The 26,789-nt window shown below is 28.4% G+C and overlaps 3 protein-coding genes across 26 annotated transcripts; 2 read left to right on the top strand and 1 right to left on the bottom strand.

The window, feature by feature from the left end:
* Positions 1 to 22: 22 nt before the first annotated feature.
* Positions 23 to 6,285, top strand: LOC122852758 (rho-associated protein kinase 1-like). Its single transcript, XM_044152721.1, is given in 8 exon segments — positions 23 to 160; positions 701 to 1,187; positions 1,283 to 3,256; positions 3,584 to 4,892; positions 4,894 to 4,969; positions 5,049 to 5,265; positions 5,343 to 5,559; positions 6,023 to 6,285. Coding segments are annotated over 7 exon segments (4,062 nt in total). The 5' UTR covers positions 23 to 160; positions 701 to 1,006; the 3' UTR covers positions 6,111 to 6,285.
* LOC122852760 (schwannomin-interacting protein 1 homolog) lies at positions 6,168 to 18,124 on the bottom strand. Of its 5 annotated transcripts, none has more exons than XM_044152725.1 (10): positions 17,839 to 18,124; positions 16,314 to 16,379; positions 15,866 to 16,233; positions 15,483 to 15,802; positions 15,147 to 15,410; positions 14,515 to 15,048; positions 9,392 to 9,503; positions 8,955 to 9,319; positions 8,668 to 8,879; positions 6,168 to 8,289 (listed from the first exon to the last, which is right to left on the bottom strand). In XM_044152725.1, exons 2-10 carry the CDS (start codon positions 16,367 to 16,369, stop codon positions 8,280 to 8,282), a joined length of 2,241 nt encoding a protein of 746 aa, XP_044008660.1. In that variant the 5' UTR covers positions 16,370 to 16,379; positions 17,839 to 18,124; the 3' UTR covers positions 6,168 to 8,279. The 5 variants fall into 5 exon arrangements, with proteins under 5 accessions (XP_044008660.1, XP_044008658.1, XP_044008659.1 ...); XM_044152723.1 differs by having other exon boundaries at positions 6,168 to 8,239; positions 17,839 to 18,114; XM_044152724.1 differs by lacking the exon at positions 17,839 to 18,124 and adding an exon at positions 16,897 to 17,285.
* A 1,677-nt stretch (positions 18,125 to 19,801) lies between these two features.
* Positions 19,802 to 26,733, top strand: LOC122852761 (uncharacterized transmembrane protein DDB_G0289901-like). 20 transcript variants are annotated; one of them, XM_044152746.1, is made up of 7 exons: positions 19,802 to 19,925; positions 20,082 to 21,215; positions 22,044 to 22,574; positions 22,920 to 23,630; positions 23,684 to 24,709; positions 24,767 to 25,820; positions 25,986 to 26,733. In XM_044152746.1, the coding sequence occupies exons 1-7, from the start codon at positions 19,871 to 19,873 to the stop codon at positions 26,491 to 26,493; spliced, it is 5,019 nt and encodes a 1,672-aa protein (XP_044008681.1). In that variant the 5' UTR covers positions 19,802 to 19,870; the 3' UTR covers positions 26,494 to 26,733. The 20 variants fall into 20 exon arrangements, with proteins under 20 accessions (XP_044008681.1, XP_044008676.1, XP_044008669.1 ...); XM_044152734.1 differs by having other exon boundaries at positions 19,803 to 19,925; positions 20,082 to 22,103; positions 22,311 to 22,574; XM_044152738.1 differs by having other exon boundaries at positions 19,803 to 19,925; positions 20,082 to 21,698.
* The last annotated feature ends 56 nt before the right edge of the window (positions 26,734 to 26,789 follow it).

The raw sequence follows: 26,789 nt of genomic DNA on the forward strand, positions 1-26,789 counted from the left end.
CGTAGTAGATTAATAACTCGAATGGCGCATGCACGGCTCAGCTGGTATATACCAATAAAAAAAAGGTTATTTGCCGAATTAAAATAATATATTTTTTACTTGTTATTTTTTCAATCAAATAAAACAAGTGCTGGACACTGTAATATTCATAAAATAGGAGGTATGTTGAATTATTATTTTTTTTTTTAAATTATTTAATAATTTAATTGTTGATTATATTTATGAATTGAATATGTGTATGACTCTTTTGTCCATGATGAACAAAAAAAAAAAGAGGAAAGATAAAAAAGGAAAAAAAAAAAAAAGTTGCAACCTGCCTCTTTAGAGACACCACCTAGCTCATCTTTTTTATTATTATAATATTACTAATTGAAATTTACTATCAATATAATAATATATATTAATCATGCAACAATGTAAACAATCATAAAACAATCAACTTTTAATTATTATCAACAATGTGCTTGTGTGCATGTGTGTGTAACCAAAAAAAAAAAAAAAAAAAGAATTTTATTTATTTTTTATTTTCAAAAATGCTGATAGATAAAAATCACCAACACATATATAAAATATATTTATGAATCTATTTTTTTTTTTTTTTTTTTTTGTTATTGTTCATTGTTGAATAATTAAAAAAAATTAATACATGGAGTATATTTTTATTTGTTGATAAATTAATGTATGTTATTATAATTTTCAGATAAAATGGATTTGAATGATGTGGTATTTGTTGATGCAAAAGTGTCATTGCATCATTGCACTTAGTTAATGAATGAAAAAAAAGAAAAAGAAACCTATAAATTCACAAGGTATCATTTACAATATTATTATTTCTTTTTTTTTTTTTTTATTTATTTATTATTTTTAATGAGTCAACAAGACAAGTGGTGGAATAAGTTAAACGTGTCATTGTGAAAATAATAATAAATATATAGGTGTATATTATAAAAATTGATAGTGTGTGAAAAAAAAAAAAAGTGTAAAAGAAAAACAAATAATAATAAATATGGAGGGTGTTCGTGATGAAGATAGAAACAAACGTTTAAAAATGTTGGAGGATAAAATAAAAGATCCAAGAAGTGTATCAAATATTGATTGTTTATTAGATACTGTACAGGCACTTGTTGCTGATTGTGATCATTCAAGTGTTAAACGAATGAAAAATATTGAAACTTATATGAATCGATGTAAGTATAAATTTAATTTAAATCAATGTTGATGTTAATGTTAATAAATTTTTTATTATTAATCTAATTATATTATTGTAAATTATTATTTACAGATGATTCAGTTGCTCGTGATATATGTAAAATGCGCATGCGTACTGATGATTTTACATTAATTAAAGTAATTGGACGTGGTGCATTTGGTGAAGTACAATTGGTACGTCATAATTCAACAAAAAAAGTATATGCTATGAAATTATTGAGTAAATTTGAAATGATAAAACGTTCAGATTCAGCATTTTTTTGGGAAGAACGTGATATAATGGCACATGCAAATTCCGAATGGATTGTACAATTACATTTTGCATTTCAAGATAATAAATATCTTTATATGGTTATGGATTATATGCCTGGTGGTGATTTAGTTACTTTAATGGGTAATTATGATGTACCAGAAAAATGGGCAAAATTTTATTGTGCTGAAGTTGTATTAGCACTTGATGCTATTCATAATATGGGTTTTGTACATAGAGATGTTAAACCAGATAATATGTTACTTGATAAATATGGACATTTAAAACTTGCTGATTTTGGTACATGTATGAGAATGGATAGTGATGGTTTAGTTAGATCAGATACTGCAGTTGGTACACCAGATTATATATCACCAGAAGTATTACAATCACAAGGTGGTGAAGGTGTTTATGGACGTGAATGTGATTGGTGGTCTGTTGGTGTATTTTTATATGAAATGTTAGTTGGTGATACACCATTTTATGCTGATTCACTTGTTGGTACATATTCAAAAATTATGGATCATCGTAATTCATTAGAATTTCCAACTGAATTTGATATATCTGAATTAGCTAAAAATTTAATATCAGCATTTTTAATTGATCGTAATAATAGATTAGGTAGAAATGGTATTGATGAAATTAAATTACATCCATTTTTTAATAATGATCAATGGACATTTGATAATTTACGTGAATGTGTACCACCAGTTGTACCAGAATTATCTGGTGATGATGATACAAGTAATTTTGATGAAGTTGAAAAAGAAGATACATCTGAAGAAAGTTTTCCAATACCAAAAGCATTTTCTGGTGATCATTTACCATTTATTGGTTTTACATATTCTGGTGATTATAAATATCTTAATAATAATAATAATAATAATAGTAATAATAATAATAATTGTGGTAATGAAAGTGTTGATGGACATGATAATCATATTAATAATAATGGTATTATTAATGATGATATTAAAATAACACAATTAGAAAATATAATTGAAAATGAAAAAAGACAAGTTGAACTATTAGAACAACGTCATCGTACATTAACAACACAATTTGAAGAATTAACACAACGTGAAATAATATTACGTGATGAAGCTGGACGTGCTGATAAAGATTTAACAATATTACGACATAATTATAAAGAAATACAACGACGTATTGATCATGAAATTGATTTACGTAGAAAAGCTGAAAATTTATTAGCTGATTTAAAAAAAAAATTTGATGATGAACAAAATAAAAGAGCTAGAGATGCAACAACATTTCAACAAACATCTGATAGAGTACGTACACTTGAAAAACAAATTAAAGAAATGCAATCAAAACTTGAAAGAGATACTGAATCAGCAACAAGAGTTAGAAATTTATCAACTGAAGTTGCTGTTGGACGTGAAACAATAAAACAATTAGAAAATGAATTACAACAATCAAAAATATTATTACAAACACAAACAGATGTATTACAACAAGAAGTTGCAACATTACAAGGACAATTATCAAAAGAACGTAGTTCAAGAAGTCAAGCATCAAATTTAACAGCTGAACTTGAATCACGTTTATCATCATTATATACTGAACTTGAACGTAGTCGTGAAAAAGAAGAAAAAGCAACACAAGATAATAGACAACTTAATGAACGTGTATCAGCATTAGAAAAAGAAGCAGCTAGTTTATCATTGGAACTTAAAGCAGTACAATCAAAATATAAACAAGAAGTTCTTGCACATCATGAGACTGAAAGATCAAGAATGTTATCAAAAGAAGAAGCAAATATGGAAGCTGTAAAAGGTAAGTTTTTTTGTTTGTTTATTGAATTTAATTTTTTTTTTTTAAATATCGAAATTTAAAATTATTATTATTGTTGTTATAAACATGCTATGCAGAAAAATTTAACAATGTTATAACAGGTAAAAGCTCAAATTTATTTTAATTAATTTATTAAAACTTTTCATTATTAACTTTTTTTTTTTCTTTAATTTATTCTGCTGCGATAATTTAATCTTTTGATTGACTTACTACGAGTATGTAATATAATTTATTTATATTTATGTATATATATTGATGTCTATGAAAGGTATATTATTATTAAATGAATTGATTAATTTTTTTTATTAGCTTTACAAGTCAAGCTCAATGAAGAAAAAAATGGCAGACAAAGAGCTGAATTATTGGCACAAGAAAAAGAACGTCAAACATCAATGTTGTCAGTTGATTATCGTCAAATACAACAAAGATTACAAAAACTTGAGGGTGAACATAGACAGGAAGTTGAAAAAGTTAAAGCATTACAAGGACAAGTTGAACAAGAACAACAAAAACGTAATGTATTACAAACAGAATTAGCACAACAATCATCAGATGCTGGTAGATTACGTGCACGTGAACAACAGCTTGTTGTTGAAGTTGGTCAATTACGTGAAGCTAAACGTCAAATTGAAGAAGAATTACATAATTTAAAAACACAAAGAAATGTTGATTTATTACAAACAAAAGAATTACAAGAACAACTTGAAGCTGAAGCATATTTTTCAACATTATATAAAACTCAAACACAAGAATTACGTGAAGAACTTGATGAAAAAACTCGTATACAACAAGAATCAGATGAAGAAAGAATTTCATTGGTACATCAATTACAATTATCATTAGCACGTGGTGATAGTGAAGCATTAGCACGTTCAATTGCTGAAGAAACAGTTGCTGATTTAGAAAAAGAACGTACAATGAAAGAATTAGAATATAAAGATGGTCTTGTTAAACATCATCATGAAATTGCAACAAAAGAACAAATTATCAATAGATTAAAAGATAATGAAAATGAATTAAAAAAAAATATTGAACAACATATTAAAGATAAAGATGAACTTAATAAAAAAATTAAAGAAAATAATGATGAACTTATTAAATCACAAATTGATCAAGATGAAGTTGATAAATTAAATGCTAAAGTTAAAACTGAACAATTATTAAAACAACAAGCAATTAATAAATTAACACAAGTACTTAATAGAAAAGATATGGTTGTGGTACATGGTGGTAAAAATAAAAAAGCATCATCTGCTGATTTACGTAGAAAAGAAAAAGAATGTCGTAGATTACAACAAGAAATAACACAAGAACGTGAAAAATATTCACAATTTACAGCTAAATTTCAAAAAGATTTTCAAGATTTACAAGCTCAACTTGTTGAAGAAAATCAATCAAAATTACGTTTACAAATGGAATTAGATTCAAAAGATTCAGAAATTGAAACATTACAAATGAAAATATCATCAATGAATTCAGAAACAGCAAGTGTATCATCAATTGAAAATGATGGTGATGATTCTGTATTACCAGATCATGGTGCAAGAAGACTTGAAGGATTTTTACATGTACCAAATAAACAAAATATTAAAAGACACGGTTGGAAAAAACAACTTGTTAAGCTTTCATGTTAGATCAGTTACACAAGGTGATGTTATTAGAGCAGACGCCAAAGATATTCCTAGGATATTTCAGGTTATTATTATTTAATCATTTATTAATTTAATAATTTAATTAATTATTATTATAATAAAAGTTTTATTATATTTTTTAGTTACTTTATGCTGGTGAAGGTGAAGCAAGACGTCCTGGTGATGAAGGAAATACATTACCAACTCCAGAGTTACCTCAATTGACTGATAAACCTGGTACTCAACCAGTTAAAGGTCATGAATTTATTTCAATATCATATCACATGCCAACAACATGTGAAGTATGCTCTAAACAACTTTGGCACATGTTTAGACCACCACCAGCACTTGAATGTCGAAGTATGCTAATTAATATTTGATTTATTTTTTTTGTTTTTTATTTGTAAATATTAAATTATTATATATATTTTTTTTAGGATGTCATATAAAAGTACATAAAGAACATCAAAAAGAAGATACGATTGCACCTTGTAAATTACATTATGATCCAAATAGTGCACGTGAACTTTTATTACTTGCTGGTAGTCCAGATGATCAAAAATATTGGGTAACACGTTTATCAAGACGCATACAAAAATGTGGATATAAAGCAAATTCACATGTTGATTGTACTGGACAACGTGTATCACCAAGGTAGCGTAGAGATAAAAAATAATAATGGAAAAAAATATTTTATACAAATAAATGAAAAAAAAAAATACAACAAGTAGCTTTTTGTTTTTGTGAAAACGCATGATTGGGTAATTTAAAGTTATACTTTTACTTGTTTTTAAGTATGTATATTTTTTTTTCTTCTAAATTAAGCTTTGTTTTTTTTTAAGCTACATTTTTTGGAAATGGTTTGTAATGTCAAATATATATTTGCATATATATTTTACACGTGCATGTTATTGATGTATATCTTTTACTTTTTTTTAAATTTATTTTTTATAATTATTATTAAATATATATGCTACTGCTATTTTTTTTTATTGTTATTGTCTTTAGAAAATTGGTATTTATTTTATTTTATTTTTTTTATTGTGATGTTGTTGCTTTTATTTTCTTTGTATATTATTTATTATTTTAAATTGAAAAATTTCAAATTATATTACAGAGAATCAACAAGATCAACACTCAAGCCATTTTTATCTGTTCAACAAAGATCTGCAACTTTACCAGCAAATGCAAGCATGGGAAAATAAAAACGAAATCAATTTTTTTTTTTTCTTTGATTAATTTTTTCTCTAATTATTATACAAATTTGATGAAGCTAAAAAGCTCGCCAGTGCTATTAATCATGTTGCTTCGTTATGATAATAGAACCTGATAAAAAACAACAAGAAAAAAAAAAAGAAAAACGAATCTCAATTGTCAAAAGCACAATCAATTTATTTCGTTTTTTTTTTTTTTTTCAAATACATATTTGCCATTTATCGCGAGTCTTTCTTGCCAAGTGCCAGGGAATTGAGTCTTATAATAATAAAATTTTTGACAAATTCTTTTTTTTTTTTCCAGTTTTCTATTTAGAAAAAAACATAAATGGGATATTATTATTATTATTATTTTTTTAAGAATATTTTTTTTTTTTTTTTTGATTTACCGAAAAAATTTGATCGTTAATATTTTCTCTGCGAAGGAATTGTGTTTATTATTAATTATATAAATTTATATATATCCATAATGAAAAAATACGATTCAGAGTTCTGATCATTTTTATAGTATTATTACTTTAACATGTAATAAGGTTGAATTAAAATTTGATATAATGTTTAAACGGTTTAAAACATAAATTAAATGTCTTTATATTTTGGATGATTTATTATTGATTTTTTTTATTTTTTAATTATACAAATCAAACGACAAAGATGATGATGATAATGATGATGATGATTAAATGAGGTCCAAGTGTTTTATTGTATAGTAGATTTTATGATTATTATAAATACGATTAGATACTTAATAATTTTTCAACTTTACAAAAAAAAAAATAATATGTGATTAATACATTTGAACGCGCATCAACAATTTGATACAACATTTTTTTGATGTTTTTTTTTTTTCGACTAATGAATCTCTTGAATTTTTTTGCAAGTTAATTATTTAAATGCCCAATTCATCTGGTGCTATTATTTATCAATGTAACAATAATAACAAGACGATAATTATGAGAGCAAGGATAGTGCCAACGAAATAAATCAACTTGAAAATTTTATAACGAAATTTTTTTTTTTTTCGTTTTTAAATTTAATGTATATTCAAACTAGACTGCCCCTGTGCCTTCTCGTCCATGCTCTCAATCAATGTGAGTCCTTTTTTATAAAATATTTAAAAAGAAATAGTTGAAATTTATATTTAAAAAAAAAAAGAAATACAACAATTATGGAAAAATGAAAAAAAACCTTGTTACGTTAGTTATTTACAATTTGTATAATATTAATTATATATTATTACAATTAAAAATATTTTGTAGATAATATGTAAATGTTGACTTACTGAAATTATAATAATTATTTTTTTTTTAAATTGTGAATGATGTTTTACAGTAAATATAAATTTTTAACAATATCTTAAATAATTTATGAAAACATTATGATTATTTTTAAATCAATTATATAACAGAAATTTATTTATTTTTTATTATTTAAACATTTATTTATTAATATAATAATTGTCATGATTATTTATTTTTTTCTTTTCTATATCATTGCTTGTTTTTGTTTATCTGGAATTTTTTTTACTTTTCATTTTAAAGATATTGCCAACTAACAGGAATTTTTATTTCTATAATATTTTTTTTTCTATTTATGATTTAAAAATTATTAACTTGAATATATATACAACATTGAATATCTATTTTGAAATTCTATGTTTATATTTTTTTTTAAATTTTGTAAATAGTGGTGGTTCAATTAAAAAGACACATGCATGGTTGAATACACGAAGGGAAGATATTTAAGTTTAGTTATAAATAAAATTTAAATATTTTTATATATTTTTTTTCTAAATTAATTATTCATTATATTTTTATTATTTATGAAGCTGTAAAATGTTTTTTTTTTCTTTCTGGAATACGTAATGATTATTATGGATTTTTTTTTTTTTAATTTACTTTAATTATTTTTATTATTATATTATTGTTATTATTTTATTATATGAATATTGACGATATTTAATAATTTATTTACGAACAAAATTAACCAGATTATGATTAGCAATACAATTTTTGATAAATGTAATTTTTTGTTGAGCTAAATAACGATGTTTTCCAATAATTGTTGATGATTGTTCTTTGATGATTTGACGTTTTTTAAATGCGCTCTCCTTGGTACCACTAAAAAAAAAAAATAAGTGCTCACCTCATACACCGACGTCTACTTATTTCTAAGAGACGATAAGGTAAGAGGAAATTGAGCGATAGAAAAAGCAAAATTTTTTTTTTTTCTTTGTGTTTTAGCAAAGCAAGATCACACACAGTGCAAATAAAAAAAAAAACAAGTAAACTTGTCGAAACATTTCTTTTATACTTATACATTCAGAAGTTTTTTTTTTTTTTGCTATAATAATATTTAACGAGTTTATATAAAATTTCTTGGAATAATAAAATATGAAAATAAAATACTGAAAGTACTTTCTAATGGTAATCATAAAAAAAAAAGGTAAAATTAAATTTCAATTCTTCTGAATTAAAAATAGTAGATTAACCAGTTTCGACATTTAAAAAAATTTAATTAATTTTATATAGATAAAAATAATACTTACAGATATCTTGTGAGATCTTCAACATCAACAAGCATTGAATCTTGTTCCATATGAAGATCATCACGTCTTAATAAACCTTCAACAAGTGCTTCATTTAATACAGCAATTCTTGCATGAAGATCATTTGCAACAACTTGAAGTTGTGCAACATTTAATTCTGTTAATAAAACTCTTGATAATCTACGTCTATCTTCACCTAATTGTACACCAACCTGTATAATTAATGGGTTAAATTAATTAATTTAAATTAATAAAATACTTAATTAATTTTCTTTTTTGTTTTTTACCTTTTCAAGACTAGATCGAACCATTTCAGTTATTGGACTTTGTGTAAGTCTTTGTCTTTCAACTTCCATTTGCATATGTGCCATTTCTTTAGCTTGTGCAAGTGCCATTCTAGCTTCAGTTTGTAATCTAGCTTGTCTTGCAAAAAAATCAGCTTCATCAATTGGTCCATCAATACCACTTTTTTCAAGTCTCAATGATGGAAGATTTAATATTTGTGGTCTACTTGCTGCAGCAATATTTGTTTGTTTAATAATATTATTATTTTTTTGTATTTTTTTAATACTTGGTGATGATTCTGTTTCTGAACTTGGTGATTCATTGTCTGATGGTGTTTCATTCATAAAACATATTTGAAGATTCATACCTATTATTAATAAAATATTTTTATTTAATTATTTTTTTATATTAATTTTAATTTTAATATTATTATAATTACCACTTTGAAGACGTGATTGAAGACTTGGTTTTTTTCCACGTTCTGTTTTAATGTCATCAGCATCTGGACCCATTGCAAGTCGTTTACGAATTTCTTCTCTGTCATTTCGACGCTATAAAAAATAAAATTACACTGAGAAAAAAAACTTCTGACATTTTATTCGGCTTGTGCTTTTGAAAAGAAATAATTTTTTTTTTTTATATAAATTATAATCAGTTTGTGGAGAAAGAAAGTTCGAAAATTTATTACAGATGGTGTTTTGTCGAGATTTTCGTCAAGGAAAAACTTCAGTATCCACGGACATAACACTTCGGCTGACTATTCTTTCGAACGACAGGGGTAAGGCGTTTCGACTGAATATAAATGTTGATGATGGTTTTTATCGTTTTTTAAATGAAGTACTATTTGTTTTAATTAATAAATTATTTAATCAAATGATAATAAGCAAATGTAAAATTCTTTTGACAAATTTTGTTACAAACAATTAAATTATTGTTTACAAATCAATTTTAGCTTAATTTAAATAATAAAAGTTTATTAAATTTGAATTACCAAAAATTATTGAAAAAGAAATTTCTCATTTTATTAATTTTTTTTTCGTCATTTCATATTTATTTTGTTCATAGGGTCAATATATATTATTTGTTCCTAAAATTTATCGAAACCTGAACCCTTCGTCGCATGCTGAATGTAAAATTTTACTTGCATATTTATCCTTGAATATGAAGAAAATGTTAATGTTATGTTTATTTTTTAATTGTCGATATCAATTATTAAATATCAAAGAAAAATTTATTGTTTTATTATAATAAATATAATGCATGCTTCTTAGACATAAAAATTGTTTTTTAACTAAATTATTTATTTTTCATCATAACTGAGAGTATTAATTTGAATATAAAATATATAATGAGGTCGGGATGCAATAACATCGTCGAGCGCCGAAGTCAAAGTATGTTGCCGTGGGTGAAAATTAAAATTGTAAATTGATAAAAAAATAAAGTCGTCGATAAAATTAAAATACATGTTTTTCTCTAAATTTTTTTTATGTTTGTTTATAAAAACGAAATGAAAAATACTTTTTAAATCATATAACTGAGACACCTTTATTTATTCCGAAATTTTGATCATGAAGCGTCGATAACAAAGTTGTCTCATTTATTCATATTGTTTATTTTTTATTATATGATTATTTAATGTCGACAATGTGTCTAACTTTGAATGAAAATGAGTCCTGAAATGGCAATTCGTCAACTTGTCAGTTGCTTGTTGAGCAGTATCAAGTTTTTACAAATTTTCAGATATTTTTAATAATTATTTACTGAGTTATTAATTTAACAACAAATTGCGAGCTGCCGTTAGGGCTATGTATGCGTGATCGTCAGCCCCCTCTCTCGCGAACGCGTATGTTCGCGCGTTTGTATATCCATATAAATACAAACAGTATACGCGCAATTTGTTGTTAAATTAATAACTCAGTAAATAATTAAAAAAAATATCTGAAAATTTGTAAAAAACTTCTTGATATACTGCTCAACAATATTGCCACTGACAAGTTACTCAATTTTTAAATTTCTCCGACTCTTTTTTCATTCAAAGTTAGACACATTGAATTTTTCCTCGACATTAAATAATCATATAATAAAAATTAAACAATATGAATAAATGAGTTTTTTTATTATACTGTTGCAATCGGTAGCTTATAATGAAGCTACAGTCAAAATTTCAGGTCGATTTATTACTTTTTAAAGAAGTTGTCTCGAGTTATATGATTAAAAAAAAGTATTTTTTTCAAAAAAAAAAATTTCGTTTTTATTTTTTATCTCGTAAACTAATTATCATATAAAAAAGTTTATTTGGAGAAAAACATGTATTTTTTAATTTTATCGACGACTGTATTTTTTTTTTTTTTAATTTTTTAATTTTAATTTTTCTTATTTTCCACCCACGGCAACATAGCATTTTCTTGACTTCGAGCGCTCGACGTGTTATTGCATCCAGACCCTCATTATTAAATAAAACTGTAATTTTATATTCAAATTAATACTCTCAGTTATGATGAAAAATAAAATAATTTAGTTAAAAAAAAAAAACAATTTTTTTTTATGTCTAAGGAAGTTTTTTTTACATGCATTATATTTATTATAATAAAACAATAAATTTTTTTTTTTCTTTGATATTTAAATAATTGATATACGATGATTAAAAAAAAAAATAAAACATAACCATTAACATTTTCTTCTAATATTCAGGTTCATCAAGTACAAGAAATAAAATTTTACATTCAACATGCGATGACGTGGCGCAGCGGTTAAGACGTCTGCTTCCCTACTCGAGGGTCTAGGTTTCGAATCCCGGTTACGGCAATTTAGGTTTAGTTTAGTATTTAGGTAGATTTTTAGGAATAAATAAATGAAAAAAACTATATATAAATAATTAGACCCTTCTCGACAAACAAAAATTAATGATGAATAAATATAAATGACAGAAAAAAAAATTAATAAAAAATGAAATTTCTTTTTCAATAATTTTTTTTTTAATTATTTCCAAATTTATTAAACTTTTAATTATTTAAATTAAACTAAAATTGATTTGTATTAAACAATAATTTAATTGTTTGTAACTTTAAATTGTTTGTAAGAAATGTCAAATTTTTTATTTGAAAGCCAAGTACTACTTCCTACATTTGCTTATTATCATTTGAATTAAATAATTTATTAATTAAAACAAATAGTACTTCATTTAAAAAAAAACGATAAAAATTTTCTATCAAACATTTACTATTCGAGTCAAACATATTGTGGCATAACTTTAGAAGTTTATTCCTTAAAAAATACCCCCTGTCGTTCGAAACAAGAATGTAGTCTATTATAGGGAACGTAGTAGTGTTAGTGTCAAGGCGTGGTGGGGATACTTTTTAGAAGTTTTTTCCTTGACGAAAATGATCTATCGTTTGACACAAAACGCCATCTGTATGAAATAATAAAATTTCGATTATTTCAAGACTTTTTTCTTTCTCCTTACAAAACAATTATAATTTATATAAAAAAAAATTATTTCTTTTTTCAAAAATTTTCTTGCCAAGAAGTTTATTTCTATTATCGAGAAATATTCTTCTTTTTTTCGTCAAAAAATTTTCTCAGTGTATATTTTATTATTTTTTTAATCAATGATAAATTAAAATATCATGTTGTTTATTTTTTTTCTCTTTCAATTATAATTTGTTGATAAATATAAATACATGATTCACTTTTTAAACAATATTTTCTACCTGTTCATTAATATTATCTCCACGAATAATTCTATCAAATCTCGTTAATAAATCACCCCTGTCAGTATTTAAACACGATGATTTTTTATTTTCATCAATTGGCTCAATAATTTTCTTCACTTCATTGGTATCTTGGACTAGATAATTATCAGGCTCCTCATCATCAAACTAATTATCAAGACAATTTAAATTACAAAACTATATAAATTTCTATTATATTAATTATAAATGTTTATCACATTTTTTTTTTTATTCTTGTTTTATTTTTATTGATAAAACTCACTGATTCCAAATCTTGATCGTATGTAAATGTATACAAATCAGCAACAAATCTAGAATCTTTTTTATAATGCCTTGGCCAATTTCTGTTACTACTTCCCATTATTAAATTTATTTATTTTTTTTATTATATTACATCTACGCACACTCATCGAAAAACAAAATTAAACTGAGATATTTTTTGTTGAATATACAGTATAGCCAAGTTAAATTATTGTCGAGTGAAAGTAACATGTTACTTGCTTTTACCCGGTGTTAAAACGCCTTGGGATATCATTTAGATATTCCATCATTCCTATTTTCTCATTTTATAAATCTCACTGTTTAAATGTACACTCATGTTTTTTTCATTTATCAAATAATTATAATAATAATAATTACCTTTTGTTTGAAATAAAAACAAAATAAAATCAAGTATTTGATTAAGATTGATTTATTTTTTTATATTATTTTTCGTTTTGTAAAAAAAAACTGTATGCTTCCGGACGATAATCGCTTGATTGATCATGCAAAACGACAACTCATTGTCAGTTTAAATTTCAATAAAATTATTATTTTTAAAAATTCTTAAAATTTATCTTATATTAAATATTTTATAGATGCTATAAAATTTTACAATAATCAGTGACCTGTTTAATAATTTATTGATAGTATAAAAGGTCATAAGAAACGTAAATAATAAAAAAAAAAAAAAAAGTATGATGCTAGTTATATAAAAAATTTAATTAGCAAATTTTATAATATACCTGATAATTTTTCCCGCTTAAATTAAGATTTTTAGGTCTATCAGCAGATATATGTTTAGTCCAATTAGTGTGCATTTTTATCACATGATATTAGCAAACTTACACAATAAAAAAAAAAAAAAAATATTAAATTAGTTGAATTAAATGTCAAGTTGCATGTGTCATTACTTTAGCTTCGTTTAAAATAATAATTGTTTAAATTATCTCTTACACTGAGTTGTAAAAAAGAAAAAAAAAAAAATATTGTATAAACGATGATACTCAAACTAGCACATTGAAAAAATATTAATAGAAATTTTATGAATAAATGGAACAAGCTCGTGTTATATAAACAGAATTCACGATAGAAATGCATCAGTTTTGATTTAGTTTTTTTTTTTTCATCTTATACTATGGGATTATTTTTATTCACCCAAACACCCCCCTTGTTATTGGACATGGAACACTGTGAACGAATAATGGGGGGATGATAAAAGTATTGGGGGAGGTTTAAACAAACCCTGTGTTGGCCATTGATTTTTCAAGTTCAAGGGAACAAAGTAAAAAAAAAAATATATTATTCATCTCACTGAGCATGTTTAGTAAGATAAAATTATTATTATTATTTTCTTAATTTAAAAAAATAATATAAAAATAAGCTAACACTTCAAATTAAGTTTGTTTTTTTTTATCTATGATTAAAAATAAAAATAAAACTTGAGATGGATTATATCTAGCTTTGCGCGTGCTCTATAAAGACTTTAAATGAAATATCCATGTTTTTGTGAATCATCATCATTATTATCAACAACAACAACAAGAAGGAAAAAAATAAAAATATTACTCACACGACGTTCTTCTTCACGTGCAGCACGTAAATGTGATTCAATGACATCAAGATCAATTTTTGGTAATGCTGTTTCAATATTATAAATATCAAAACTACCTGGTACTTTATCAACAGCATCTTGACGATATTTATTATCATTTTTACGTTGATTAATATGTGTTTGTTGACGTCTACGTGCTTGATGATTTCTAGTCATTTTTTCTTTTTTACGACAATCAATTATTGTTGTATCAATATTTTTATCATCATTAAATTTATTTGTATCTTCAATAATACCATTTAATGATTCCATTGCAACAACATCTGGTACTGGTTGAACGTATTTTTCAAGATCAACACCAATATCACGTCCAATTGATGATAATAAATCAATTTCTTCAATTTTTGTATATGGCTGTTGTTCTGGTGTTGATATATCTGATTCTGTTATTTCAATATCATTTATATTTTTTGTTAATTCATCATTTATCATTTGAGGATGTTTTGTTATTTCCGTTATTAAATCCATTCGCTTCATTGAAACTTCCTCTTGCTAAAATTAAAAAAAAATATACATATTTATTTTTAAAAAATAATTATAATATTTTTAAGTTATTTATTTATTATAAAAAATTTAATAATATATATTACCTCACAATTTTTAACTGTATCAGATGGTATTTTTTCAATTTCTGGAAATTGTGGTAATTCAATTAAACTTGATTGTAATTCAGCAACTTCAAATTCAATTGGTTGATCGTGATTCCAAGGTTGTAAATAATTACTATCAATAATATCGTTTGAATTACAAGGTGTTACAATAATTTTTTCGTTGTGTGAATCTTTTATACTTTTAACGTAATTTAAACACTTTTCTGATGATGATACAACACCGTCATAAAATTCACTTACCGCCTGATAAAAAAAAAAAGATAATTAAAATTAAAAAAAAATAAAAATCATCAAATATATGTTAATTATATTTACCTGTATATTTAGCTTTGATTTTTCATAAAAAAATTTATTTTTTCCTTTACAATTATCAAGACGATTAACACTATCAAATTTTTTTATATTAACAATATTATTATTATTATTTTTAACTTCAATATTTATTGAATCTTGTTCATTTATTTTTGATGATAAATTACTATCTGGTTGATCTTCATCAGCAAATATTGATAAAAATGATGATCCTAAATGTTGAAAACCTGGATAATTTGGATTAATTATACCACGACAATGTCCAGGAATAATATTATCTTCACTATTATCTGAACAATCTGAACCTGCTGAATATTCATGAGCTAGAAAAATAAATTTTCATTAAAAAATTGTGTATAAAATATAAATTTGTATTTTATATTTACCTTCGTAGTCTGATAAACTATCAGCAGAACTACTCAATGATAATCTCGAAACATTTAAATTATTATTATTGTTGTTGTTGTTGTTGTTGTTATTGATATTATTATTTATATTATTAAGTGTATTTATATTATTGTTGATGTTGTTGTTAATACGTTTTGAATTGTTAACATTATTAACATTTGAACGTGCAACAGCAACTGATGACCATCTTGTTGTATCTTCAGCAACTCGAAAACCTTGAATTTCGTATCCAAGTGTTTTATTGTAATCACCACTAGTATGATTAATTTTTTCACTTGATGATAATTTATTATCATCAATTATTTTTGATCCAGATGCTGTCTCAAAATTTTGACGATCAATTTGACTGTTATTAAATAAAATATTAAATATGTTAAATTATTAGTAATATATTTTTTATCAATTTTTTTTTTCAATTTAACTTACTTGTTGTTTACTCCATTGTGGATTGCAATTGGCACGAGGGCGTCTTTGATCCGCATGACGTATTTCCTGTATTATAAAAATATAAAAAATATATAAAAATTAATGATATAAATTGATTTTATAAATATAAAAAAATTTAATAATTTAATGATAAAATATAATTAAATAAAACCTTATAAATTTAAATTTGTTTAAAATCAATTTTAATTTTATTTTTTTCTTTTTTTTTTTTACGGATCAATATAAATAGAAAACTTATATCGATAATAATAATTTATATATTTATATAAAACTATAATATAAACAAAATAAATTAAATGACCTCGAAAAATAATTTAAAAAAAAATTAATATAATGTTCATCGACCGCCAGCCACCATTTGACGCATCACACGTTCTTTGCTAAATTCATTGACACTTGTTCCGTTTTCTCTCCGCCCATTTTTACCGCTCCAAATAGCCACGAAAAAAAAAATAAATCCATTATAAACATTGTCTCAATCAATGTATCAATCTCAATGGAATCAAATAATTTTTTTTTGCTTTATAAATATATAATTTTAGCATAATATATTTATACTCACCGGTGATCATGTTAAAGCCGCGCGCATATACACAAAAACTATTTTATAATATATTTTTTTATATTTTCATCGTCATTTATCGACTTGACATGTACACATAGTGGTACACAGCCTTGAATAATATATATATATATTTTCATGCACACATAAAAAACCGTTATATATGTATTTTTTTTGTTTTTGTCTTGATTGAAAAAATTTCAATTTAACATTCTTTTTGTTTTATATTATTTTTTTCTTTGCACAGTTTTAGATAGACTAGGTATTTAACCACCCACCTACCCACTTTATCAACCCATCCACCCACTCGTATATTTGCTTACATTGTATATCTGTATTTTCATTCTACTTATAAATGCATTTGTATTCATTGACCGTGCCCTTTCCGCGCTGGCGCGATTTCCTCCTATCGCATTGCTCGACATTGTTCACTTTTTTAATAATTGATAACAATATAAATAAACAATAAAAAACAAATTTAACATATCAATTATTAAAATATACTTTTCATTTAATATTATATTGTAAATTTTATTTTTTTTCTCGTTTAATTTTATTATGAAATATATACCTACACTCTCTCTTTTCCATTTTTTTTTTTTGGTCTTTCAAAACAAATCGATAATACTTACTATGACGTCATATTTACAAGTACTTATTTGGATTCTAAATGTCGCCGAGAGTAAATTAATTTTAATTTATAAATTAAATATAATAATTAAAATTTAATTTTATCTATTTGACATATAATGTTGTTGTGAAATAAAATTATAAAAATTATTTTTCTTGTTTAAAATTTCGATTAATTTTATATTATTTGTAATATTTTTTTTGCCATTAATATTATGCTTTAAATAATATTATTATTCTATTAAATTAATGGCTATTATTTGGTATTATATTTAAAAAATTTTACATATGCACTAGAGGTCATTGACTTACCTGTTTCTCTGTAGATTTTAACGCTGACAATCTTCGAGTTTTTAGAAAAAAATAATTTTCTTTTTTGAAATTTTAAATGATCGATAAGTTAAAATAATTTGAGGGAATTTATTGATAATATTAATTGAATATTATGTTAAATAAAAATTTAAACTGTTAATTATGTTCTTTTTTCATATATGTATAACAAAAAAAAAAAAATATGGGTGTGAACACAATAGTAAATTTTTTAGCTAGCTGAGCGAACCGGATCGTACTTTAGCCCTCTGTCTCTTCTTTTATTATTGCTCTGTAAAACTACCCCTTGAGAGTTACTCGCATGCGCAATATTTATCGTCAACAAGACGTAAAAATAAAAAATATTTTCTTATTATTTTATGTTATATTATTATACTGACCGATCAATCATCAATAAAATAAAATGATTGGAAATATATTTTTTCGAATTTCATTAAACGAAAAAAATTAAAAAATAAATTAAAAAATTTAATATAATTTTTAGATGATTAATAATAATTAAGGCATATCTATTTGTTTTTTTTTTTTTTTGTTAGTTTGCATTATATATTTTTTTTAACCCTGTAAATACTATGTTAGTTCATTATTTTTATTTTTTCATTAAAGATGCATTGTTAATTCGACAAAGTTCTGATACCTGGCATCACGTAAAAATATATTTTTATAATCCAATTAAATTATGAATTAATTTAAACAGATAAACAAATATATAGCTCGTTATAAATTTAATTTTACATTCATTTAAATGCATATCTTTGAAGATCAAAAAATTACTTTAATCACTTATCATACTGTGACCATGAAATTATTTGATTTAAAATTTTTTTTGTATTTGAAATTTGCACAGCTGTTGATGACGTAAGATTTTAATTATCGACAAGTATAAAATATTTAAAAGATCAAGAATTTTTTAAATATATATTTCAAATGAAAATACTAGGAATTAATAATGAAAAAATAAAAAAATTGCATGCTAGAATAAACTTTGATAGTTTAATTTTTTTAGTTGGAAAAAAAATTTGAGATTATTTTATGATTCGAAATTTATTTACATTATGATTAAGAGAATAAAAGATAAATTAATTTTAGAATAAATTTATCAAGTTTAATTATTATTTAAAAAAAAAATATAATAACATAAATATAATTAAACATGCAGATATAAAATGTAAATAAAATACATGCAACAGCCAGTAAACAAGACTGAAAAATTTTTTAATATTAAACATTATTTTATAAATAATTACTAATGTTTTTGTAAATAATAAAAAAAAATATTTATATCATCGATTTTTTTTTTTTTGTTTTTTAAAGATTTTAATATGCATACAATAAGTTGACTATAAGCTAAGAAATTTTTTTTATTTTGATATAGAAAAATCTTTGAAATACTGTAGTTGCAATTGATCGATTTTTAGAACTCTTTTGAAAACTTTATTAGCTTGTTTTAGATTGCGAAAAAATACATGATGCATTAAAAAAATATATATTTTTTGATTGATAGAATAATATTATACAAAGAAGCAACATGATGTTTATGAAATAACAATCAAGAAATATATATTTAAAGAATATGAGTGAAATTATTTAAAAAGAACTTTGTGTAAATGAAAAAAATGAAAACATATAATATTTTTCACTGGAGATTCGTCTTATCGTTTCACATAATAATATGATTGTAAATAATTACATTAACATTTTTATTATAAGTATCTCATGAGGATTTGATGTTGTTTATATAATTAAGAAAAATAAGTATTGATCAAGATGGCATTGATTGATTTTGAAGTCGATAAATAAACAGGAAATTTTTGAATAAACAACTATTTAAAATATTTAGAAAACAAATGAAAAAATAATAATTAACAAAAAAAATTGATGGTACTTTCTTTTGAAAAAGAATATCAACAGACAGTTAAATATTTTTTTATGAATAAAAGATAAAAAGAAGAAATTTTTTGATGAACAAAGCAGAGCAAGAAGAACTACTGTACGATAATCAAAAAATAATACGATGATTCGGATCACAAAATTTCTAGTGTTCAGCATTTTTGCTGTGTACTTAATTGGTAAGATTTTATAATAATTAATCTTTTTTATTTTTGAGTTAACGTGATTTTGGTTAAATTGTAATAAAAACGACCGATTGATAAGCAAGTAGATTTATGTGTAAAATTTATATAAAATATAGAGAAAATTAAATTTATTTATATTGTGAATTACAGCGGCAACACCAAGTAATTCACGGGCTGTGAATAACGGATGGGGTGATGATAATTACGACATACCTATATCAAGTGAAAATGGAAATGACAATGGAGGAAACAGTGGAACTAGTGCAATAACCGGATCACAATCATACAGCTACTCTGGATCAGTAGGATCTAGCAATACTGGTACAGGATCAGGAAGTGGATCAGCCAGTAGTTCTTCAGCAGGTGCAAGTTCAGGATCCTCTGGTCAAAGTGGATCAGCCAGTAGCGCTGCAGCAGCTGCAGCAGCAGCAAGTTCAGGATCATCAAGTGATGGTTTAACAGGTCAAAGTGGATCAGCCAGTAGCGCTGCAGCAGCTGCAGCAGCTGCAAGTTCAGGGTCATCTGGTGGTGGCTCGTCTAGTCAAAGTGGATCATCCAGTAACGCTGGATCCTCTACGAGTACAGGACCAGCTGGTACTGTTGTATCCAGTAACAGTGGATCATCTAGTAATTCTGGATCATTGACAAGTACAGGACCATCTGGTACTGTTTCATCCAGTAACAGTGGATCATCAAGTAACGCTGGATCATCTACAAAAACAGGACCAGCTGGTACTGTTGTATCCAGTAACAGTGGATCATCAAGTAACGCTGGATCTGCTACAAAAACAGGACCAGCTGGTACTGTTGTAGCCAGTAACAGTGGATCATCAAGTAACGCTGGATCAGTTACAAAAACAGGTTCATCTGGTACTGTTTCATCCAGTAACAGTGGATCATCAAGTAACGCTGGATCTGCTACAAAAACAGGACCATCCGGTACTGTATCATCCAGTAACAGTGGCTCATCAAGTAACGCTGGATCATCTACAAGAACAGGACCAGCTGGTACTGTTGTATCCAGTAACAGTGGATCATCAAGTAACGCTGGATCTGCTACAAAAACAGGTTTATCTGGTACTGTTTCATCCAGTAACAGTGGATCATCAAGTAACGCTGGATCATCTACAAAAACAGGACCAGCTGGTACTGTTGTATCTAGTAACAGTGGATCATCAAGTAACGCTGGATCAGTTACAAAAACAGGTCCATCTGGAACAGTTTCATCCAGTAACAGTGGATCATCAAGTAACGCTGGATCATCTACAAGAACAGGACCAGCCGGTACTGTTGTATCCAGTAACAGTGGATCATCAAGTAACGCTGGATCCATAACAAAAGCAGGACCATCCGGTACTGTATCATCTAGTAACAGTGGCTCATCAAGTAACGCTGGATCATCTACAAGAACAGGACCAGCTGGTACTGTTGTATCCAGTAACAGTGGATCAACAAGTAACGCTGGATCTGCTACAAAAACAGGACCAGCTGGTACTGTTGTAGCCAGTAACAGTGGATCATCAAGTAACGCTGGATCAGTTACAAGAACAGGACCAGCTGGTACTGTTGTATCCAGTAACAGTGGATCATCAAGTAACGCTGGATCAGTTACAAAAACAGGTCCATCTGGAACAGTTTCATCCAGTAACAGTGGATCATCAAGTAACGCTGGATCATCTACAAGAACAGGACCAGCCGGTACTGTTGTATCCAGTAACAGTGGATCATCAAGTAACGCTGGATCAGTTACAAAAACAGGTCCATCTGGTACTGTTGTATCCAGTAACAGTGGATCATCAAGTAACGCTGGATCTGCTACGAAAACAGGACCAGCTGGTACTGTTGTATCCAGTAACAGTGGATCATCAAGTAACGCTGGATCTGCTACAAAAACAGGACCAGCTGGTACTGTTGTAGCCAGTAACAGTGGATCATCAAGTAACGCTGGATCAGTTACAAAAACAGGTCCATCTGGTACTGTTGTAGCCAGTAACAGTGGATCATCAAGTAACGCTGGATCAGTTACAAAAACAGGTCCATCTGGTACTGTTGTATCCAGTAACAGTGGATCATCAAGTAACGCTGGATCTGCTACAAAAACAGGTCCATCTGGTACTGTTTCATCCAGTAACAGTGGATCATCAAGTAACGCTGGATCAGTTACAAAAACAGGTCCATCTGGTACTGTTGTATCCAGTAACAGTGGATCATCAAGTAACGCTGGATCAGTTACAAAAACAGGACCAGCTGGTACTGTTTCATCCAGTAACAGTGGATCATCAAGTAACGCTGGATCAGTTACAAAAACAGGTCCATCTGGTACTGTTTCATCCAGTAACAGTGGATCATCAAGTAACGCTGGATCATCTACAAAAACAGGACCATCCGGTACTGTATCATCCAGTAACAGTGGATCATCAAGTAACGCTGGATCAGTTACAAAAACAGGTCCATCTGGTACTGTTGTATCCAGTAACAGTGGATCATCAAGTAACGCTGGATCTGCTACAAAAACAGGACCAGCTGGTACTGTTGTAGCCAGTAACAGTGGATCATCAAGTAACGCTGGATCATCTACAAAAACAGGACCAGCTGGTACTGTTGTAGCCAGTAACAGTGGATCATCAAGTAACGCTGGATCAGTTACAAAAACAGGTTTATCTGGTACTGTTTCATCCAGTAACAGTGGATCATCAAGTAACGCTGGATCATCTACAAAAACAGGACCAGCTGGTACTGTTGTATCTAGTAACAGTGGATCATCAAGTAACGCTGGATCAGTTACAAAAACAGGACCAGCTGGTACTGTTGTATCCAGTAACAGTGGATCATCAAGTAACGCTGGATCAGTTACAAAAACAGGTCCATCTGGTACTGTTTCATCCAGTAACAGTGGATCATCAAGTAACGCTGGATCCATAACAAAAGCAGGACCATCCGGTACTGTATCATCCAGTAATAGTGGATCATCAAGTAACGCTGGATCAGTTACAAAAACAGGTCCATCTGGTACTGTTGTATCCAGTAACAGTGGATCATCAAGTAACGCTGGATCTGCTACAAAAACAGGACCAGCTGGTACTGTTTCATCCAGTAACAGTGGATCATCAAGTAACGCTGGATCAGTTACAAAAACAGGTCCATCTGGTACTGTTGTATCCAGTAACAGTGGATCATCAAGTAACGCTGGATCTGCTACAAAAACAGGACCATCTGGTACCGTTTCATCCAGTAACAGTGGCTCATCAAGTAACGCTGGATCATCTACAAAAACAGGACCAGCTGGTACTGTTGTATCCAGTAACAGTGGATCATCAAGTAACGCTGGATCATCTACAAAAACAGGACCAGCTGGTACTGTTGTATCCAGTAACAGTGGATCATCAAGTAACGCTGGATCAGTTACAAAAACAGGTCCATCTGGTACTGTTTCATCCAGTAACAGTGGATCATCAAGTAACGCTGGATCTGCTACAAAAACAGGACCATCTGGTACTGTTTCATCCAGTAACAGTGGATCATCAAGTAACGCTGGATCATCTACAAAAACAGGACCAGCTGGTACTGTTGTATCCAGTAACAGTGGATCATCAAGTAACGCTGGATCTGCTACAAAAACAGGACCAGCTGGTACTGTTGTATCCAGTAACAGTGGATCATCAAGTAACGCTGGATCAGTTACAAAAACAGGTCCATCTGGTACTGTTTCATCCAGTAACAGTGGATCATCAAGTAACGCTGGATCCAAGCTGGTACTGTTGTATCCAGTAACAGTGGATCATCAAGTAACGCTGGATCAGTTACAAAAACAGGTCCATCTGGTACTGTTTCATCCAGTAACAGTGGATCATCAAGTAACGCTGGATCATCTACAAAAACAGGACCAGCTGGTACTGTTGTATCCAGTAACAGTGGATCATCAAGTAACGCTGGATCCATAACAAAAGCAGGACCATCCGGTACTGTATCATCCAGTAACAGTGGCTCATCAAGTAACGCTGGATCATCTACAAGAACAGGACCAGCTGGTACTGTTGTATCCAGTAACAGTGGATCATCAAGTAACGCTGGATCTGCTACAAAAACAGGACCAGCTGGTACTGTTGTAGCCAGTAACAGTGGATCATCAAGTAACGCTGGATCAGTTACAAGAACAGGACCAGCTGGTACTGTTGTATCCAGTAACAGTGGATCATCAAGTAACGCTGGATCAGTTACAAAAACAGGTCCATCTGGAACAGTTTCATCCAGTAACAGTGGATCATCAAGTAACGCTGGATCATCTACAAGAACAGGACCAGCCGGTACTGTTGTATCCAGTAACAGTGGATCATCAAGTAACGCTGGATCAGTTACAAAAACAGGTCCATCTGGTACTGTTGTATCCAGTAACAGTGGATCATCAAGTAACGCTGGATCTGCTACAAAAACAGGACCAGCTGGTACTGTTGTATCCAGTAACAGTGGATCATCAAGTAACGCTGGATCTGCTACAAAAACAGGACCAGCTGGTACTGTTGTAGCCAGTAACAGTGGATCATCAAGTAACGCTGGATCAGTTACAAAAACAGGTCCATCTGGTACTGTTGTATCCAGTAACAGTGGATCATCAAGTAACGCTGGATCAGTTACAAAAACAGGTCCATCTGGTACTGTTGTATCCAGTAACAGTGGATCATCAAGTAACGCTGGATCTGCTACAAAAACAGGTCCATCTGGTACTGTTTCATCCAGTAACAGTGGATCATCAAGTAACGCTGGATCAGTTACAAAAACAGGTCCATCTGGTACTATCCGTAACAGATCATCAAGTAACGCTGGATCAGTTACAACAGGTCCATCTGGTACTGTTTCATCCAGTAACAGTGGATCATCAAGTAACGCTGGATCAGTTACAAAAACAGGTCCATCTGGTACTGTTTCATCCAGTAACAGTGGATCATCAAGTAACGCTGGATCATCTACAAAAACAGGACCAGCTGGTACTGTTGTATCCAGTAACAGTGGATCATCAAGTAACGCTGGATCAGTTACAAAAACAGGTCCATCTGGTACTGTTTCATCCAGTAACAGTGGATCATCAAGTAACGCTGGATCAGTTACAAAAACAGGTCCATCTGGTACTGTTTCATCCAGTAACAGTGGATCATCAAGTAACGCTGGATCATCTACAAAAACAGGACCAGCTGGTACTGTTGTATCCAGTAACAGTGGATCATCAAGTAACGCTGGATCAGTTACAAAAACAGGTCCATCTGGTACTGTTTCATCCAGTAACAGTGGATCATCAAGTAACGCTGGATCATCTACAAGAACAGGACCAGCCGGTACTGTTTCATCCAGTAACAGTGGATCATCAAGTAACGCTGGATCAGTTACAAAAACAGGTCCATCTGGTACTGTTTCATCCAGTAACAGTGGCTCATCAAGTAACGCTGGATCATCTACAAAAACAGGACCAGCTGGTACTGTTGTATCCAGTAACAGTGGATCATCAAGTAACGCTGGATCAGTTACAAAAACAGGTCCATCTGGTACTGTTTCATCCAGTAACAGTGGATCATCAAGTAACGCTGGATCAGTTACAAAAACAGGTCCATCTGGTACTGTTTCATCCAGTAACAGTGGATCATCAAGTAACGCTGGATCAGTTACAAAAACAGGTCCATCTGGTACTGTTTCATCCAGTAACAGTGGATCATCAAGTAACGCTGGATCATCTACAAGAACAGGACCAGCTGGTACTGTTGTATCCAGTAACAGTGGATCATCAAGTAACGCTGGATCAGTTACAAAAACAGGTCCATCTGGTACTGTTTCATCCAGTAACAGTGGATCATCAAGTAACGCTGGATCATCTACAAAAACAGGACCATCTGGTACTGTATCATCCAGTAACAGTGGATCATCGCTGGATCATACATCACTGTTTCATCCAGTAACAGTGGATCATCAAGTAACGCTGGATCATCTACAAAACAGGACCATCTGGTACTGTTTATCCAGTAACAGTGGATCATCAAGTAACGCTGGATCAACAGGTCATCTGGTAACATCCAGTAACAGTGGATCATCAAGTAACGCTGGATCAGTTACAAAAACAGGACCATCCGGTACTGTATCATCCAGTAACAGTGGATCATCAAGTAACGCTGGATCATCTACAAGAACAGGACCAGCTGGTACTGTTGTATCCAGTAACAGTGGATCATCAAGTAACGCTGGATCATCTACGAATTCCGGAACAACTTCTGGCAGCGTATTATCTAGCACTACTGCATCTCCTACAAAACCAACTAAAATTTCTGGCAGCGTATCATCTAGTACCACTGCATCCCCCACAAAACCAACTAAAAATCCCGGCAACGTATCATCTAGTACTATTGCATCCCCTACAAAACCAACAAAAGCTGTCGTCAATCCTCACAACAGAGGTCATTCAGGTCATGAGCATCATCACCACAGAGGTCTGCATTGGGGTCATAAACTTAGAGAACACATACGCCATGAACGAATCATTCCACATCACGAGATAAGAAAGCATTCTCAACGTGATTGTTAAGACAACTTAGACATTATTTTATTTTGTCTTCTACAACAGATGTTCAATCTAAGTCATCCTATTTTTAATGCTACTAATTTATGTAAATATATTGAATCATACTTTTTTTTTTTTTTTTTATCTTCCTATATTTTTGCAGTCCTAACAGTGATTATTTTCGTACTGAATCATATTATTATAATTTAGTTTTATCTTAAGTTTTCCTGTAAACGTATAAAAGCATTTCACAATAAATAAATTTTAAATCCTATAAAAATGTTTTATTGAAAATTAATAGAAATAAAAAAAAAATACAA

The sequence above is a fragment of the Aphidius gifuensis genome, linkage group LG3 (genome assembly GCF_014905175.1).
Source record: "Aphidius gifuensis isolate YNYX2018 linkage group LG3, ASM1490517v1, whole genome shotgun sequence".
Lineage (NCBI taxonomy): Eukaryota > Metazoa > Arthropoda > Insecta > Hymenoptera > Braconidae > Aphidius > Aphidius gifuensis.